At 40.2% G+C, this 17761-nt stretch overlaps 1 protein-coding gene across 2 annotated transcripts; it reads left to right on the forward strand.

The window, feature by feature from the left end:
* The first annotated feature begins 505 nt into the window (after positions 1–505).
* On the forward strand, positions 506–16312 carry LOC131792457 (inactive ubiquitin carboxyl-terminal hydrolase MINDY-4B). 2 transcript variants are annotated; one of them, XM_059109822.2, is made up of 20 exons: positions 506–813; positions 1316–1381; positions 1983–2007; positions 3006–3078; positions 4703–4929; positions 5606–5681; positions 6822–6964; positions 7840–7950; positions 8410–8498; positions 9161–9262; positions 9894–9957; positions 10793–10858; positions 11463–11533; positions 11945–12008; positions 12212–12298; positions 12860–12943; positions 13463–13566; positions 13786–13871; positions 14316–14391; positions 15253–16312. In XM_059109822.2, exons 2-20 carry the CDS (start codon positions 1317–1319, stop codon positions 15293–15295), a joined length of 1656 nt encoding a protein of 551 aa, XP_058965805.2. In that variant the 5' UTR covers positions 506–813; position 1316; the 3' UTR covers positions 15296–16312. The 2 variants fall into 2 exon arrangements, with proteins under 2 accessions (XP_058965805.2, XP_058965813.2); XM_059109830.2 differs by having other exon boundaries at positions 506–712.
* Positions 16313–17761: the final 1449 nt, after the last annotated feature.

The raw sequence follows: 17761 nt of genomic DNA on the forward strand, positions 1-17761 counted from the left end.
TGTAAACTGCACCTCGCACCTGCTGTGTCTAAAACTTAGGGACGGGAAACTAGAAAACGTTATTTAGCCATGATTTCTAGGAAAACGTCACATTCACCTTCAATCAGTAACAGTGAGGGGAAAAATAAGCGTAACCCTTACACATAATCGTTGGCAATTTTCTTCTGAAACTTGATTAGGAATTTATTAAAGGAATGGTCATTATTTTTTATTGCTTATTGCTTGGCGGGGGGGGGGTAAAGGATTTTGGTTGTGTCGAAATAAAATTTACTTGATTCCCCACTATAGGTTTGTAATATTCCTGTGACCCACCCCCCTCCTAATTTTCCATAGCTCTCCCTTAGCACTTTGTTGGCGACGACTGGTCCCCCCCATCCGTTGTCCATGACAACCGTGTGATTCCATGAAACCTCCCCTCCCCCTCCCCCTTCATCTTGACTAATCTCCAATATAGCTCTTCCTGAGGAAACCTGGGTACCACAAACAGTTTGCATAGAAACAAAGATGGCAGGCGCTTGCCTTCTCAGTATTGCAATGTCATGTTCATTATGTAAGTTTTAAAGAAGTAAAAAACTTTATCAAGATGTTGTAAATGTCATTTCAGAAGAATTACTGTTTTCTCTGAGATACGTGTGAAAATCGCACTTGGTGAACTGGACTCTCTAGATCCTCTTTCTGATGTCAGGAGTTAAACAGGAGAGTATGGAAGAGGGTTAGTAGCAAATTTGAAAGCCACTTTGTGTGACTAACGAGTACAGTGCCTTTGGGAAAATTTGGAGTTGAAAGGAGAGTTCAAGAAACGAACAAAGAAAGGTGAAATGGATATTTTTCATTGTGTCCAAATGAGTTCGGTTTTAATTTTTACTAAGTGTAGCCGATTGTCCTGCAGCTTACATAACGGTACCCTGCTTTTGTAACTTTGCTTTTTATTAGAGAATGAATCATCGATGAACAAATTGTCTTTACCTTTGCAATATACCGTAACAGGCTAAATTCAATGAATAATATGAATCAAAGCTGTTTATGAATGATAATAATAATAACAATAAACAACAATAATCATGAAAATAACAGTAATGACAGTAAAAAATACATGATAATAATACGGCTGGTAATAATAATGATGATAAGGAGGATACTAGCTTGAAAAACTGAACAAAAGGGATCAGATACCTTTATTAGACATTGCAGTGCCAATTTCTCCCAAGTTAGGTGTTGGAAATTCAATATTTAGAGAAACCTGGTCAGAGCTTTGCCAAGTGCCACAGCTTTGCCGTGGTACTGACATATTTACCAGTGTTTTCATATATTTTAGCATGTCAAGGAATGCTGAGGAAACCAACAACATGCTGGATAGATGGGCAAAAGTTTTTGACAAAAGGTTTGTAAATATCAGCTAATCACAGAGAGGAAGTATAATTGTAGACTGGTCAAGGGTGTTGTGGATGATGAGTATATATGCTACCCATGCCCAAAATATATATAAAAACACCACAATTGTTACAAAGATCTCTGTTACATTTTTTACGCCTCTCCATTATGCTTCCCTTGACACCCCATGTGACACATCATGCATCACAAGTGTTGTTTACACTCTAAAATGTACAAAGTACATGTAACTGCCTTAGAGCCCTTTAGCCAACAGACATGAGCTAACTTAAAAAATGTCACAACTTGCAACATGATGATTGAGTACAGGTTGCTAGATTGGCAATCATCCTGTTAAAGAAGGGTATCCAAATTCCTGTATGCCTAGGGTTGCAGAAAATAACACTAAATACCACTTAATATGAATATAATGAGTGAACTAATTTTATAATCTTTCACATTGATTTCGATAGTTACTTTAATGGAATTTTTCTTTGAAACTTTCCATTACTTTCCAGCTATGTGTTTTGGTCAGGTATCAGCCTTTTTTAACACTTTGGTAACATAGTGATAAAAACTCAGGGTTAATTTTGTCCTTTCTGTTGTTTTTACAGCCTTGCAAAGCCAGTACCAAAGACAGTAAGTGTAGTAAACTGCAAACTGTATTATACTGTTATAATGACTGTATATTGTTATTGCTAACTAGAATATTAGTTTTATACTCATGTGGCTTACAAATGGATCTTGTTAACTTTAAAAACTAGAGTTAGTTGTAGTTACATATAACTTCTTTGATCTGCTCTTCCCTCACATGTAGGTTAGAAGTCTTTTGAAAGGCCTGATATAATGATACACTGCAATGCAACAGATGTTAAAAGACCAGATATCTTTCAAATTTCTAGTTGAAGAAATATTCCTCATTATAACAGGGTTGAGTGTCTACAGATTAATTTCTGCACAGATTATGACTCTAAAACCAGGTACAACAAGTGTATCGAAATTGACCTTTGTATGTGAATGAATATTACCTTTCAATGTGGAAGTACCAAGTCAATTGACCTGAAATAGAAACAAGAAGTGACGATTTTTTTGGCGAAGCCCTCTATCAGTATCAAAAAGCCCCTTGTAATCCCATGGACTTCTTTCCCCTCTTAAGAAGGGCCATAATCCAAACATGGCTGGTTTTTTTATCATGTTGATCTAATACTTCCCTACTAGTAAGCAGCTCCTCAGGTACTTGTGTGTAAATTTCTGATTATGAGTAGTGCTACCCAGCATTTGGAAACTAGGGATGGTGTCTTATAGCACAGTCCAACAAGGGCCTGGATATGAAGAATGCCTTAAGGTTTAATTGTTTTAGAGACAGAGAGGTAATGCACAGAAAAAAGATAGGAGATATATGGCCAAATGGGATCCTTTATGAGTCATTCTGTTGTGAATACAACACCTTTGTTGCAAATGCAGTCATGAAATAATGATTAAATGATTTTGCACACATACAAAATTGTCTCTAATTTGGAAGTATTTTCATGGACATTTTGGTTTTGTATGGTCTCTTTGCTTAAGAAAGAATTTGTAGAATAATGGTGGTTCAATTGTATTATTGGATTTAACATTGTGTTTTGTTATTTTTTTAGTTAACCCTTAAAAGGTCAAGCACATTGGAGTTAGAAGATGTTCAAGAAGATGTTATTGAAGACATTGACATAGGTAAAGGCTGCATAGACCTCTCTTGTCAAGTAGTCCCCCTCCCCAACCTAGTAGAGCCCCCATTCCCCACCCGAAAAAAACCCCTTCCCCACCAAATAGGCTCCCCTCCCCCACCAAATAGGCCCCCCTCCCCTATCAATTAGGTCCCCCTTCCCCACCAAATAAGCCCCATTCCCCCCCCAAAATAGGTCTCCCTTACCCACCAAATAGGCCCTCTGCTCCCATCAAATTGGCCCTCCTTTCCCCACCAAATAGACCCTCCCCCCCTACCAAATAGGCCCCCTCCCTTACCAAATAGGCCCCCCTCTCCCACCAAATAGGCCCCCCTTTCCCCATTAAATAAGCCCCCCTTCCCCACCAAATAGGTCTCCCTTCCCCACCCAGTCATTCTGTAGAAGCTCTCTTGTCAAATAGGTAACCCAGGTGTTGGTGACACGAGCTAGCAATATTACTGAGTACCTTTTGAACATGAGGCCTCAGAGACAACGAGAATCAATCACAGGGCAAAACTTAAACAATAGACTGCGACACTTTCAACTCCAGCTGATCAATTGTATGGCACAAAACTATGAATCTCAACACAATGTTCGTTGATCGGTCATATTTAAGTGATCACGGATCGTTGGTTGAACGTCAAGTTCTGATGAGGTCCAAGAGTTGTAGGGGTACAAATTAATGATTTGTATGTTGCATTAATTTCCTACCGAAGCAAAACCTTTGTCAAAGAGTGTCTCTGTTAAATTAAAAAAAAGCGGTAAATGGTCCTCTTTCCGGGTGGCCCAGTTTCAATAGATACACTGTAACTTTGACTGGTCAAAAAGTTACCACAGAAGCTGGTACCTTCCTACTCCCCCCCAAAAAAACCCTCGGAAATGATGAAAAGAGAGAAACGAGTACTTTCAAAATCATTTAGCATACTCGTTCTCAGCCGTATCTCTAGTTTTCATTAGTATAGAACCATAAGCGTTCTATCACAAATGCTGCAATCTGATTGGCTATTCGCTCTCAATTCGCCCTCATAAACTCTCGCGCGATAGAAGTCTCGAGCTGACAAGGAATGCACGCAAGAAGTGCGCGGGGAGAGGGGGAGGGGTTCAGATGGGTAGAAAGAAAAAGGGAAGACTCTCCTCTCACTGTCTCTTTCCTTCCCATCCTTCCTTTCGTCGTGGTAGTGCCAGCAGTAGGCACTACTGAGAACGTGGCAAAACAAAAAGATCTAATGAGCAGAACAATAGCTCACCACGTGCGTTTTAAAAATATGTACATTTCTTAGCCTTCTTCTGCAAAACAACAACGTGCAGTTACTAAAATTTGTGTGGTTTGATAACAGAAACCGCGATAGCAAATTATTTAAGTTTCCAATTGGGACCCAACGCTCACATGCGTTTTTCTGATGTATAGCCGGGTAGGGCGGCGCAAAAGACGGTAAACACGTCCAACTATTCGCAAAATTCTAACCAAAAATATAAATTCGTTTTTAAAGCGATTTCGTCTTCAGCGTTGCTGTCCTGACAGTTTAATATTCCCGGCAAGTCTCTCCTAAGACTGCATGACCCAGCAGTGTGTGAAAGATAAGAGAAGAGTAGGCAGTGATCATATTCTCTTTTCTCGAATCCTTACACAGACGCTGGCCATGTGCTGACACCTCCAATACATCAAGAAAGCAGAGGTACTTTACATGTGTGTTCAAGACACGGAAGGGAACGCACAAAAATCCTGGAGCAGAAACCGGTCAAACCTTCTAGATCTATCCAACCCAAACCAGTTAAACCTGTTAGACAAACGAGCTTTCATGCACCCACTCCAAAAGAAACATCTGCTGTAAAATCTGGTAACAGAGCGGAAACGTCGGTGAGTGACTTATGATGATAAACTGAACAATTTAAGAATAGCTTAGGGCGAAACAAAACATTAAATACTATTATATCAAAATATTAACTCTTTAATTATCATTGGTGACCAAGACAAAATTTCTCCCTAGAATATTAATACAATGTTAAGTAGTTAAGTAATGAGAATATAGAAAAAGACCAGTATCAGTTAAGGAATTATAAGTCGATCTAATACCTGGTTCTCCCAATTAACATCACAAGAATTGTATGACAGGCAGTAAGAAGAATGAAACCTTGAAATTGAAAGGGTTTAAGAGTCTGATGTAACAAAGTGCTAGAGGTGTGGAAATGCTGTCATCATAACGTGGGTGCTTCGTGTTTTTGGTTTCTTTTCCAAGAATTTTATCACAGAGGTGAAAAAATGCGAGAACTTATGGTGAGTTCTTCATTTAGAGCGATAGTGGTTCGCTGTCGTGAAACCAAATCTTAAGTTATCACAACGACCAAACAGAATCAAAGGAAATCCAATAGAAGCCAATAAGAACTCGAAGTACAAAAGACATTCAACCGGCTGAGGGCGGGAAACGCGGGCAAGTGGTCCAGAGGGTCGATTTCTCTACTTTTAAAAAGTATCAGTGAAGCATTATACAGTTTCAGCGTTTATGATGGCAGATTTAACGCGTTTTTTTCTTCAGGTGCAGCCTGCGCCTAAACCAGAAAAATGTCCTCAACATGAAGTGAAACAGGAACTCGTTAAGGAGCTATCATTGGGTAATTAACACAGTTTGTAGACAGTTTTCTTTTGACGTAAGAGACTGAGATATTAGTGATATTACAATTACTGGTTTAGACACTTTGGTTAAGAGTAACTCACGGGTATATCACAAAGTAGAGGAGAACATATTGAGATGTAGTTGAATTAAAACTTTACAAGCGGCTTCTGAAAATGAATACTTTGTTGTGGTACAGATCCGGTTGGTATCTTTTCCATTTGTTTTTGTCTTTTTATTATATGTCTCTCTCGAACACGTCGTGTTTTTCTGGACTTTGAATCTACAGTTTGGATAACGTTTGGAGAACGCAATTACTTGTCAGTCATCAGTGAAAACAATTCAACTTAGCAGTCTTGTTGCCTTTTAAGACATGTTTTAGTTGATTTAGCAGAACTTAAGATCAATTTAATGTTTCAACTTTGTGTGTTCAGTTTGCGAGTAACAACTAGCGCAATTTTCCACGATGTGTTGTTTATTTGAGGCAGGTCTTAGACTGTTGCTATGTTACCAACCAAGTGGCGGATTTAGAAGAGGGTCCAGTGGGACTGGATACATCCCCCCGCCAATCCTATGAGGGTGTTTCTAATACTTGTCTGGTTACGACTGGATCACATATTGCTACAAATCTGGCTGTTTTTTTTCCTTCTTTCTCTTTTTTCGTAGCCGTGAGTGAGGGAGGGGGGAGGAGGTGGGGGGGGGGAGGAGGGGAAGGGAGAAGGGGGCGGAGGGTGAGAAGTTAAGGAAAGGATCTTCGCCGTTATTTGTGCTTTTTCACATGTTTTTCGCGCGCTTTCCTTTTCGGTCATCTTCACTGACTAAAATTTATTAGATAATTGAATGAGGACATGAGTTTACAAGTGAGCAGCCTCTCAAAAGTGGCCATCTAGCTTGGTATTGTTCAAACCAGTTACTTTTTACAACAAATGCGGAGTTAGAATCCTCTTGTGTCCAAAAGCTATTTTTTTTTTTAAATTTGATGACGACTCCCGAAATTAAGAAAAACTACAGCAATCCCGGATGACTTTGTCTTTGTCTTTGTACCCAGAGGAGCCTGGGTAGAAGCTTCTCTCCGATCAAGGCGTCTGCTTATGTCAACCCTTAAACTTACGAAATGATTTTGTTTTACTTTAACCGGTAGACATTGGACCGTTACTTCCTTCATCCCGCCCTAAGAGACAAAATTCTACCAGTCAAAGAAAGCCCTTGGAAAGAGAACGCGCCACAGAATGCGTTAAACCAGCTGTGCCGGGCGGGGATCCAATCACATTGGAGGTAGCCAAGGTAAGACATGCGTCGTAGATATTGCTTTAGTTCTATGACAAATCTTCAAAAATTGATTTGAGTGAGATCCACTGTTTTTGGAGTTCGAATCCGTTCGGGACATGCCGATTATTATTCAATCTCTACCTAGAACACATGCGAGATAACCTTTCCTGGGAATTTCTGAGGCGCTTTTTACATAGAATAATATAATTTTAACTTGATTGTCGCAAGTTATCTGGAATTGCTTTTGTTTTGCTTTGAATTCGCTATGTGCTAAGTCCAGAAACTTGCGCCACTTTCTCTGCCAATCAGATTCATTACTCAAATCAGTCGCGTCTTGGTCACTCGCGTTTCCGCGTTTTCGCGCGTTTTCTCGCGTTTTCTCACGCTTCAGGCTTTAACCCTGTTTCAATTCTCAATGGCCCCTTGTTATATTTTCATGTTGTCTGATTGGACAAGCTTACTATTGAGTTCTCTTTAGCTCAGTTGTTAGAGCTTCCGGGCGCAAAATAAGTCGGTACAGCCTGGGGATCGGGTCTGACTCATCCTCGGTTGCCTCCAAAAAGTGCGCGGCGCACACTTCTCTCTCCAATTCTACTCGCGTTGGTTGGCTTCTGCTTTGAAGACGACTGGGGAATAGTCAGAGTTCAGATCCTCACCATGTACTCACTCCCAGGAGTGACCAAAACGGAATTATCAATAATGATTTTCAACTGTAAAGTTGACGAGATGAAAGAAAAATATCAGTTAGAGAGGGTGTTGTTTAATTTACCACCAAATTCTAAGATCTGAAATTTTGAGAACAGTATCGATGACCGTCAGTGTACTGTCAGAACCTTGATAGTTAAATATTTCAGTGGAAAGGTTTAAACGTCCTTTCAATCACTTTCCAGGCCCTCCGTGTGTTATTATTTGGTACACCGTACACGTCTTTCAACTCTGACTGGAGAAGACAGCATATCAACTTCTTTTCGCACAAGTCTTACGCTCTAAGCTTCCATAAGGTAACTTGGGGGGTAAAGAGAGCCGGTTGTTTGAGAGGTGGTCAGCGCCAACCTGAGGTTCAAATTATAGTTTGACTTTCCGTGCGCGAAGTATTAATTGGAGTTAAATTTAGGTGAGATTTTATGCAGTGGTCAGTTGTGAGGCAGATTTGAAAAAAACTAAATGATGCGAATAGTAATTTGTCTGAAAAAAAATTACTAAACCATCTGAAAAATTCACACAAAACCGAGGTTCAGTTCAGCTACATCTTATCATGAACAACCTGGCCCAGTGTATTATCGAGAGCAATTTTCAAATGAGCGTCGGGAACTTTTTGGATGTATTATCGAGAGCAATTTTCAAATGAGCGTTGGGAACTTTTTGGATGGCTAAATGATTAACAATGAAATGTTATCCAAGCTTATTTTTGAGCCAAACGGAGACTATCGTTTTAATATTTTGTTCACTCACTTCCGTAGTTGGGGCCTGACGGGATCATGGCATGTTTGCAGGGATTCCTGTTGAGATTCTTGTTGTGCGACCAGCCGTCCATTGAACACGTGAAAAGGTAACCAGGACAACAATCGATTAAAGGCAAATTTAGGATATTTGGTTTGAAATCTCAAGCTTATGAGTAGATGGGGTCAGTTTTATTCTCAAAGTGCCATTCTGAGAAAGAGAGTAAAGATCATTTGATTTCCCCGCATGGATTGGAATTTTATCTTATTTTTGGTGTCGACTGGTTTGATTTGTTTCGTGTAACAAACGTGTGTCGAGACTGTGTTTACACTTCTTAGGGTTTTTGGGCCATTTGGAAACGATGTGTTCTGAATTATTGCTTGTACAAAAGAGATTTGTGAAGAATGTTTGTCAGTAAACAAACTCGATCCAGCGCCGAGTTACCCAACCCTCTCTAACATAAAATGGCTCACTGAGTGTGAACACGGATTTCAAACGAAGAATTTGAAAAAATTGAGGTCAGATTTTCCTTTGTCGACAAACCGTGACGAATTCTCTCTAAGAAAAATTATCAGTAACTAGTAGAGTCTCGATTATGCAGTGTCACGAAATAAGTTTAAATTTTGTTTGAATCAATCAGAATAGCTATTTTGTTAAAGAAAAAAAAAGTTGCAAAGTCATGGTTTTGATATTCTCGCATAGGGAGATACCGAGAAGTATTTGAATGGAAATTCTCTGAATGAGAAATACCTTTGGTTTTTTGTTCCGTAGTATGTTAAGACCAATGTCGTCTGACCGCCAGAAGGCACTAATTACAGCCATGACGAAGATCCTCTGGCAAGCAGGAGGCCAACAGCGCGCAACGGTAGTACTGTGAGTGTTACAAATTGTATGTTATGGGAAATGTTGTTGTTCATCGTGGTTTCGTAGAAAAATAAGCATTTGATTGTTTGTCTCACGATATAAGATTCAGGCTAATCAATTGCATTGACTGAAGCGTTTCAGCTGCTATACTGCTTGTCATAGTCAGGCGACGAGGCCGAAAGTTTACGTTGTCGCTTAAAGAAAAATTTCAAACTTTGATTAAAACTTCATTCCTTATGTCATGAACGTGGGAAAGCAAAATAGAGAATCGAACCCCACACCTTGGAGCTCAGAGAAATCGTTAATAAGCCTATTCTAGGTGCTTAGGTAGTAAAACTCAATGCGAAAATAAAAGGCGCTATAGCGGCGGGGAAGTGAAATAGAGAGGGAGGTCTGGAACGGGTCGCGTAATGAATGACCCGACCCAACCTCTACCGCCACTATCGCGCCGTTAACTATTTCGTTCCGTTTTACTAACTGGACGCCTGGAACAAGCTATAGAGGTTGAGTCAGCGTAACAGAAAATTTATAAGTGTATCGATCATCCAGTTCCTTAGCCTTCAATGGGTACACACTCCGTAAGTATCTCTGCGCTTTCCAATTTCGTGAGCGCCCGTGATCGATAAATTTTTTATTTCAGGCCGTGCGGTGAGTGTAACTGGGCGACAATGGACGACTACAGAGAAGATCAGCTCACGGAAAAGGTGCACATCACTAAAGTTTTGATTTTTATCTTAATGTGCTTATTCGATTCTGTCGTCACTTGCTTTTACTAGCTGGTACTCGATGCTTCTTTTTGAGTTGGCTACGTAAATTGCACGATTATCAGTATTGCGCGAAAGTTGGCAAAATTATTAATAAAAAAAGCCGTAATTAAAAAAGGGAGGGCTTGTGCTGCTCGCAAAGAGTAATACCACCAGTTGCAGACGCTGTTACATTGTGTATTAGACTGAAAAGGGATGTGGGTAGTTGGCAAAGAAGGCGTAGTTTTGGCGAGCGAGTGCTAAGTATATTCTTGGTGAAAGTTGCTGCTGACATCTTTGATTTTTACAGCAGCGGAACGCTGGGGAGAAAAAAATTCGTATCAAGGGGGTGAGCGTCGGTTAAAAGAAAGGAGAGGGGAGGAGGTGGGGCAGTAGAAATTACCTCGCATTTCCCTGCCCCCTCCCTCACCGTCCACTCTAACTCTGAATCAACCATGGCCAGTTGGATAACCGATCGCGATCTCCTAACATTAACTCACCGAAATAAGACACCTGCACTGCAGGCTGGGGCAAGGGTGGAATAAAACCCTCTAGTCACTTCGATCTTCATAAATTTAGCGGTGGTTTTCCCTGGCGTAGAGTTTTTTTTCGATTTGAATACTTTCAACCACCCAAGTACTCGTGATTGGGTGGGGTCCCGCTGGGGTGGGGTTCTCTAACATTTTCCACTTAGGTTGTTTCATTTTACTTTGGGTATTGAGTGAGAAACGAAAGCTCAGACAGTTTATAAGATATGATTATAAGGAAAAAAGGTTTTTTTCGTCTGAATTTACAGCTTCATCAGTTCAGATTTACCGAGTTTTCCCACCTGGAAAGGTTCATAAAGAAGCACTTATCATTTGTAAGTACTCGGCGCTTATCTTAGTATTTTTTTGTCGAAATGTTCTATGACGAATCTAGAGATCACAGTATGTTCCATTTTAAACACAACATATTTAATACAAAGAAGCGAATTTGCTGTGCTATCTACGAACGCGTTAAAATATTGTTTCCTCCATCTTCTCTAGTTCCTAATTCCTGCTGCCTCTTATCATTATTTTTTGAAAGTGCGTTTTTACACGAGGTCCGCCATTTATAATCGATTTCAAACCCAATTCCAGGTGAAGCTGGGTAGACTGCGTTTTAAAATGGCGGATCTTTCTTTTGCGTGAAAGGCGTGTATTGTAGTCTGTGGCCTTTCTGAAATGACGTATATTACGCTGAATGTAGATTTCTCTATGGATAGAGCGAATTGACTCTCGTAGGAGCGATCTGACCGGGGGTGATCTAGCCATGGGGCGAAGTAACCGTAAACCGGCCCCATAGCTCCCTCGCCCTTCTCGGTCAGCTTTTGTAGTCCGCGCTTCCCTTCGAGGTTTTTTTTTTTCTCGTTCCCTTTCTCTCTTTCTCGTCTTTGCTATGCTGTTCAGTCGTCTTTGGTAACTTCTTTATGTTTTCTTTTGTAGTTTGAAAGCACAAACGGAAATGGTTGCATTCTGTTTTTGTATTCGGTTATTCTGTCCAGATCAATTGAAAGGTACGCCGTGGATGTGCTGTAAACATTCTGTCAATTAATAAAACATGTAGCCTTTAGAGCTCTTTTCCACTGAAAGTCATAAAACCAAAACCAACAGCCACAACGGCTATAAAGAGAAAATGAGAACTCAAAGTAGAATCAACCAAACTACCTAAAGCGCGGGAAAACACAGGCGACTAAGTCGTTATTGGTTTTAGCTTGAATTTGATTGGTTGAGAAAGTGGCGCAAGTTTTCAGAACCAATCACAAAGCAAAGTAAAGAAAACTAAACCACCTTCCCAGCAATAAATCTGAACGACCCGGTCAGGGCTCGGACACATACCCCTCGATCCAGAGTCCATCGGGTAATCCTTAACAACGTGGCCAGCATTTTCTCAACTTGCTAAATATTTCTAATCTTTGTATTTACAGGGTAACTGAGGATCTAGGAGACCCGAATTCCACTTTGATGGGTCTTCACGACTCGTGCTCTCAGGTAGGAAGTTCCTTCGAAACAGTTCAACATACAGAACTTTTTCGAATCAAGGTGCTTTCTTTTTCAATTGGCAACAGTCGCGGTATGGACTCATCGTGAGCGGAGAAACTTAAGATCTGAATACCTGTTTTTGTGAACTTTAGTAAATGCGTGTTTTCTCAATCTGACTGTGTAGTTCATTTTTCTTTTCCCTCACAACACAGGCCATGATTAACTTGATGCTAACTGGCAGAGCAGCCGCCAATGTCTTTAACGGTGATATCGAGTTTAATAAAAGAGGACGAAAACTGGTAAGGGGAAGAGAACGTTACAGGATCGGATGCTGTCTTGTTATCGTTTGCTTTGTTTCGGAGCTTATTATCTGGTTAGTTGTTATTAAGCAGCTAGAGTACCGGAGCTTGCCATTTTAAGTTTACCTTTGCCGTTTTAAGCCATTATATTGCCTGTAAAGAACATTAATCTTTAAAACAACAGTTTACCTAGGAAAGAATTATCGTAACTTACTATGTTTACAAAGGCTATGGGCGATTCTCATCGTCAGTTCAACCCTTTACACACTAACACAGTATCTATATTCTCCATGACCTTTTTTACACATTCCCTGAGCTACTTACAAGGAGAATTTGTTTAACAATCAAGGGCTTCTTAAGTTGGCGATCATTTCCTTTTTTCCCATAATCTTGATGGATGATTGAGCGGCATCATAGTAAGGAGAAATTAGATGCTGGTTACTCATAGGGTCCAAAGGGTTACTTAACTCTTACACTTTTCAGCCTAATTCGTTTTACAACGGATGTTTCAAACTCTTCTCTGAAACCCACCCTTGACAAGTAACTTTCTCTTATACACAGCCCCATCCGCTGAATGGCATTAAAGGTCGGAGTGAGATTGGATTTTTATCTCTTGAAGAGCATCTTGATCCCAAATCTTTTCAGGTAATATGATGATACAGTAGAACCCCACTGACTTGAATCCGGTTGACTCGAACTCCCCCGCTAACTCGATCAAGAACCAATTTCCCTTGGATTTGACCCCATTTTCCCAGTCATTTACCATCAGCTAACTTTAACTCGGTTTACTGGAACTCCCCGCGACTTGAACTAATTTTACTTTCCCTTAGCTGAAATTTACTCTGATAACTCGAATTTTAAGTAAAAACGTCGGTCAGTAAACGTCAAAGTGTGAGAACATAGCTGATTAACACGTCCCAGTCTTTAATCGCGATTGGTACAAACTTGATAACATTTATAAAAAGGTGATACATTTAGCTTAACTTCCCAAACTAACGTCCTTATCAAAAAGCTCCTAAACAAACTTAATGTACGAAAGTTCGAGTTAGCGGGATTTTACTGTACTCTATTTAGCCATGTCATCTCATAGCTCCCTTAGCTTTTGGGACAGTACTGGTGCATACAAAACATAACAAGTTGTTTCCTGTATCAATCTCTGACCAGGTTGGTAGCATGCTCAAGACTCCCAAGTTTCCAGTTTGGGTGGTGAAGACAGGTGAACGTTACGGCGTGCTGTTTTCACTCAACAAGGAACTCGTTAATGATTGGTCAGTTAAGTGCCTTTAAGTCTTTAAAATGCAAACAAGTTGAAGAAGCTTACAATTGTAAATAAAAGTATCATTCTTAATTACTTGCACAAACAACACGGGCGGAACTAAACTAGTTGCTTCGATACTCTCTGTGATTCATGAGTTCAAAAGAAAAGTAAGAAAATAGAAGGGAATGGCCACGTCGAACTAATTTGGTTTTGTTGTTGCCTTTTACAGGAAGCTCGAGAGGAGATTTGAGTTGTTGTACTGTACTGGATCAGCTAAAAGAAACAATGGTGCAGACGAGAGTGTATTTATTATAGGTACCAAAGTGTTTTTTAAGTCCTAAACCGACTGGCTCAACATTGTGAAGATATGTGAATCACAATTTTCTTCTAATTAGTTTTAAGTACCATGAAAACATAGTTTTTATGTAGTCGGCTCAGGGACCATTCATTGTTTATCCTCTGAGGAGGGGGGGGGGGGGTTAAACATGGTTTTCGGGGGCAACAGAGGGGGTATCAGTCGTTGCCAACAGACCACAAAGGGTGGACTATAGAGAACTGGCTGTCAATTAACAGCCAGTGCGGGGAGGGGGGGGGGGTGGGGGGAAATCATAATAATATTAGGGAGCCTTTCTAGGGGGAGGAGGTAAATTTCATTGTGACATCAACAAAATCCCCCACCCCCTCCCCTCATACTATATATAGTTACCCTTCCCCAACTCAATTATCGTGTCAGTCAACCCTGAGGTTCTTCTTTTTCAGATACGAGAGATATTTTCAGCTCCGATGACGAATTCGGGGAAGAACCATCTGAGGTGGAACACTGTTTAAGAACCAAGTGAGTTGACTCAGCTCTTGACACAGAAGTCAGTCGCCGTGATAAACTACTCAGGATATTGTTATGTTGGCCGGGGGGGGCACTGGGTCAGTTGCGAGAGCACATCTGATGAACCATTTGACCCCTAAGAGCGATAGGCATCTGAATTCTCCCATCATCACCCTCGAATCAAACATTAATGTTACGAGAATATAGGAAATGATTACGAACTAAGTTAGCTCTTGATTGTTCAACAAATTCTCCATATCAGCACCTTGGGAAATTTATAGAGAACAGTATGGAGAATATGCATACTGTTCTAACGGTGTGAAGGGTTCAATATCGTTACAAATAAAACCATAATAATCACAGCGCCCGATCATGACGAAGGAAAATATCAGTAGAGACTGCATGTTGACGACTCAAATTTTTAAAAAAAAATAACAAGCGAATTTCCTGAAAGCGCTGGAAAACGTGAGCCACGGTAACAAGTTGCGGTGGCCTAGCCCACTATAACGTTATCTGTAGCTCTGTGGCAGAGAATCGTGGGGCGAAATCCGAGGTCTGAGGTTAGACTCTTCGTGGGAGGCCCAGATCTTTCATTTTCTTACGCACGAGACAAAATAAATAACATCTCTTTTATTATAGTGATGGGTTTTAGTTTCTAACGAGGAGAGTTTTCGCGATTTTTTCTAGACGATCCTAGCACAGAGTAAATCTCTGTAGTCGCAAACGTTGGACACGGTTACATTAAAAATTTTGGAAAACATTGAACAATTGTGTATGAGAAGAGCCTCTGTGTAGCATGTCTTGCAATCGTAGAGTTATTTATGTCACATTGCTGCCGGTATTAGTTTAATCGATATCAAAACTTCTTTTCAGATGGCCAGGTGCACTGATTGAAGTAAAAGATGAAAGAAGCTAAACATAAGCAAAGAAAAAGCACCTATTTCAGGGTTTCTACTTTGCAAGAAATGGCTTGAGCCTGAGTAAGAGCAGCGGCGTCTTCATGGCAACAAGCTTCTCGTTACATAATCACGCTAGGGTCACGTGATCTCGTGTGAAGGCTGTGTGGTACGGTTGACATCTCACTAGAAATGGAGTTCGCTACGGAGGAGACCTCGATCCGTTGTGCTCAAGTCCCTTTCGAATCATAGAGATAACATTCGAGATCCAAAAACGAAAATAATTGAAGAAGCATCGCAGTGAAAACGTTCAACTCATATTATTCCTTTTCTGTTACATTTTAGGAAAATTTGTTTGAAAGAGAGGTGGGGAAGGGGGCAGGGTTATACTAACCTGCACCTTATTTACGAGGAACCTTCCTGGAAAATCCTTTCTCGTTCGTGAAAACGATTTCATTCAATTTTAATGCGTCGGACATCTGTTACCTGAGCCACTTAGTCATAACTTCCGTGTAATCCCATACTTTATCATGCACAGCTCTCTGTTTTAAAGAAAGTAATGACGGAACCATTGGATTCGATCTAGATTCTTTGTCATCTTCGCTTTCTTTGGCTATAAGTACTGATCGACACCAAATTGAATTTGGTTCGGTGAAATCATTGTCCGTTTCTTTAAAAATGTTGTAATCGATTAATTTTGTTTAAGAGACCACGGTATCAGCAATGGGTCCAAGGAGTTCAAGTGCTTTATATCATAGCAAGCTTTATTGAGTCTGGTTTTTATTATACGCAACACTGAACTTTGAGTGCCCTGAAGCAGGGAAACAGTTTGCACCTACAGAAACGAACGAGGACTGTACATAAGTTCTTTTTTAAGTAATAGCGTTCTATTTTTGTAAAGCTGATGAACACGCTTAAGTTTCCTACTTGATTGTGTATAAATGTTACATCGCCCATTTGAATTATTTTCATGCAAGGAGGGCAGTGTGAAAAAAGCAGTATTTTTGTACAAGTGATATTAAAATCGTTATGGAAGATCTTTCTTTTGCTGCATTGAATTTGTGACGCTTAAAAATCTCCATTTAATGCTTAGTCTAATGTTTTGGCGAGACTGATCCCTTAGTTATCGAAATGCTAAGATTTGAGCCCGCTGCAGATGAGGTTTTTGTCTTTCATCACCAAACTTCCCACTTTCATCTGGCACATGAATAAAGCAAGAGACTGAGTCGACTTTAAGCTCAGTTTCCCTCCCAGGCCCTCTTCTCGCCTCGTTCAATTGCCACTGTGGTAGCCCTTCTCTGACACTGGATAAACTCTATTGTAAAAGAAAATCCTGGTCCAAGAAGTTGACCCACAAGTTATCTTTGGCACGAACACGCGAAAAAACGAAAATTCTGAGTTCCCACGAGGATTCCAACCTGAGTCCCTCGGATTATGTCGTCAATCTATTTTGTTTTTCTTTATCTATCTATAGTTCAATTCAGGACACTATTAATATCTTTCAGCTTGCCACATGCTTTTCGCATATTCAATGATCTGGTATATGCCCTAACTCGTACATTTCGTTGTAGCTTAGTTGGTATTACATCGCCAGAACTTGCAGAGGTTGCAGACGTTAGGATCATTAATTCTCGTGAAGGACTCGTTCTTTTTTTCCATTTCTACCTTTCGTTAGAAATGGACAACTTCATTCATTCAAAAGCGTGTTCTACCATAACAGTTTTTCCTTGTTCAGATAGCCTCATTTGAACACCCTACCGTCGGGGAAGGGGAAGGGTTAGCAGAATTGGATACAGTTGGGAAACGGTCATTATTTATTACCGGGGGAGAGGGGTAGGGGTGTTTGGAGGATTTTGGTTGTGTCACAATAACTTTACCTGATCCGCTCTTAAGGCTTTTTAGTATTCTGATGATCCCACTTCATTGGTGATAACTGACCCCCGCTCCCCTCCTATCCCCCCTGAAAACTATGTGATCATCCAAAATCCTCCGATCCCTTAACCCCCCCCCCAAGTATTTCGAGTGATAATTAAGATGAGCCTTTCTAAACAAAGAAAATTAAATTGCTTAATTGCTTTAATTTCTGAAATATTTCTAAAAGATATGTGGGAATCTTGAACGTCATAACCGTGTTTAATACTTTTATATAAACATGGATATCGTCTAAGTATTTTAAAAATCTGTCTAAAAACACCCTAGGAAATGGCCTATTGTCATTTAGACCGGATAGCGATTTAAAACTGGCACCGTTAAAGATGATTAATGATATCCAACGGATGAAGAGACGATAACACTTAGAACACCAGGGCGTATAATGCTTTCACTACCTTTTGTACCTCGATAACACCACAGTGTCATATTTTTATTGGCATTAACTGTTGTCAAGGCGGAAGAGATTTCTTGTGACGTCATGTTGTCTCACCATTATTTTTCTTGGCCTTTTTTAAATCAGGAATTTATTTTGGGTTCGTACGTCAACTTGAGAT

This window comes from Pocillopora verrucosa, chromosome 6, assembly GCF_036669915.1.
Source record: "Pocillopora verrucosa isolate sample1 chromosome 6, ASM3666991v2, whole genome shotgun sequence".
NCBI classification, from domain to species: domain Eukaryota; kingdom Metazoa; phylum Cnidaria; class Anthozoa; order Scleractinia; family Pocilloporidae; genus Pocillopora; species Pocillopora verrucosa.

Coding starts and splice junctions, on each gene's coding strand:
- LOC131792457 (XM_059109822.2), top strand. CDS start 1,317: ATGTCAAGGAATGCTGAGGAAACCAACAACATGCTGGATAGATGGGCA. Junction 9,263..9,893: donor CAGCGCGCAACGGTAGTACT/GTGAGTGTTACA, acceptor TTTTTATTTCAG/GCCGTGCGGTGAGTGTAACT. Junction 14,392..15,252: donor GAACACTGTTTAAGAACCAA/GTGAGTTGACTC, acceptor ACTTCTTTTCAG/ATGGCCAGGTGCACTGATTG.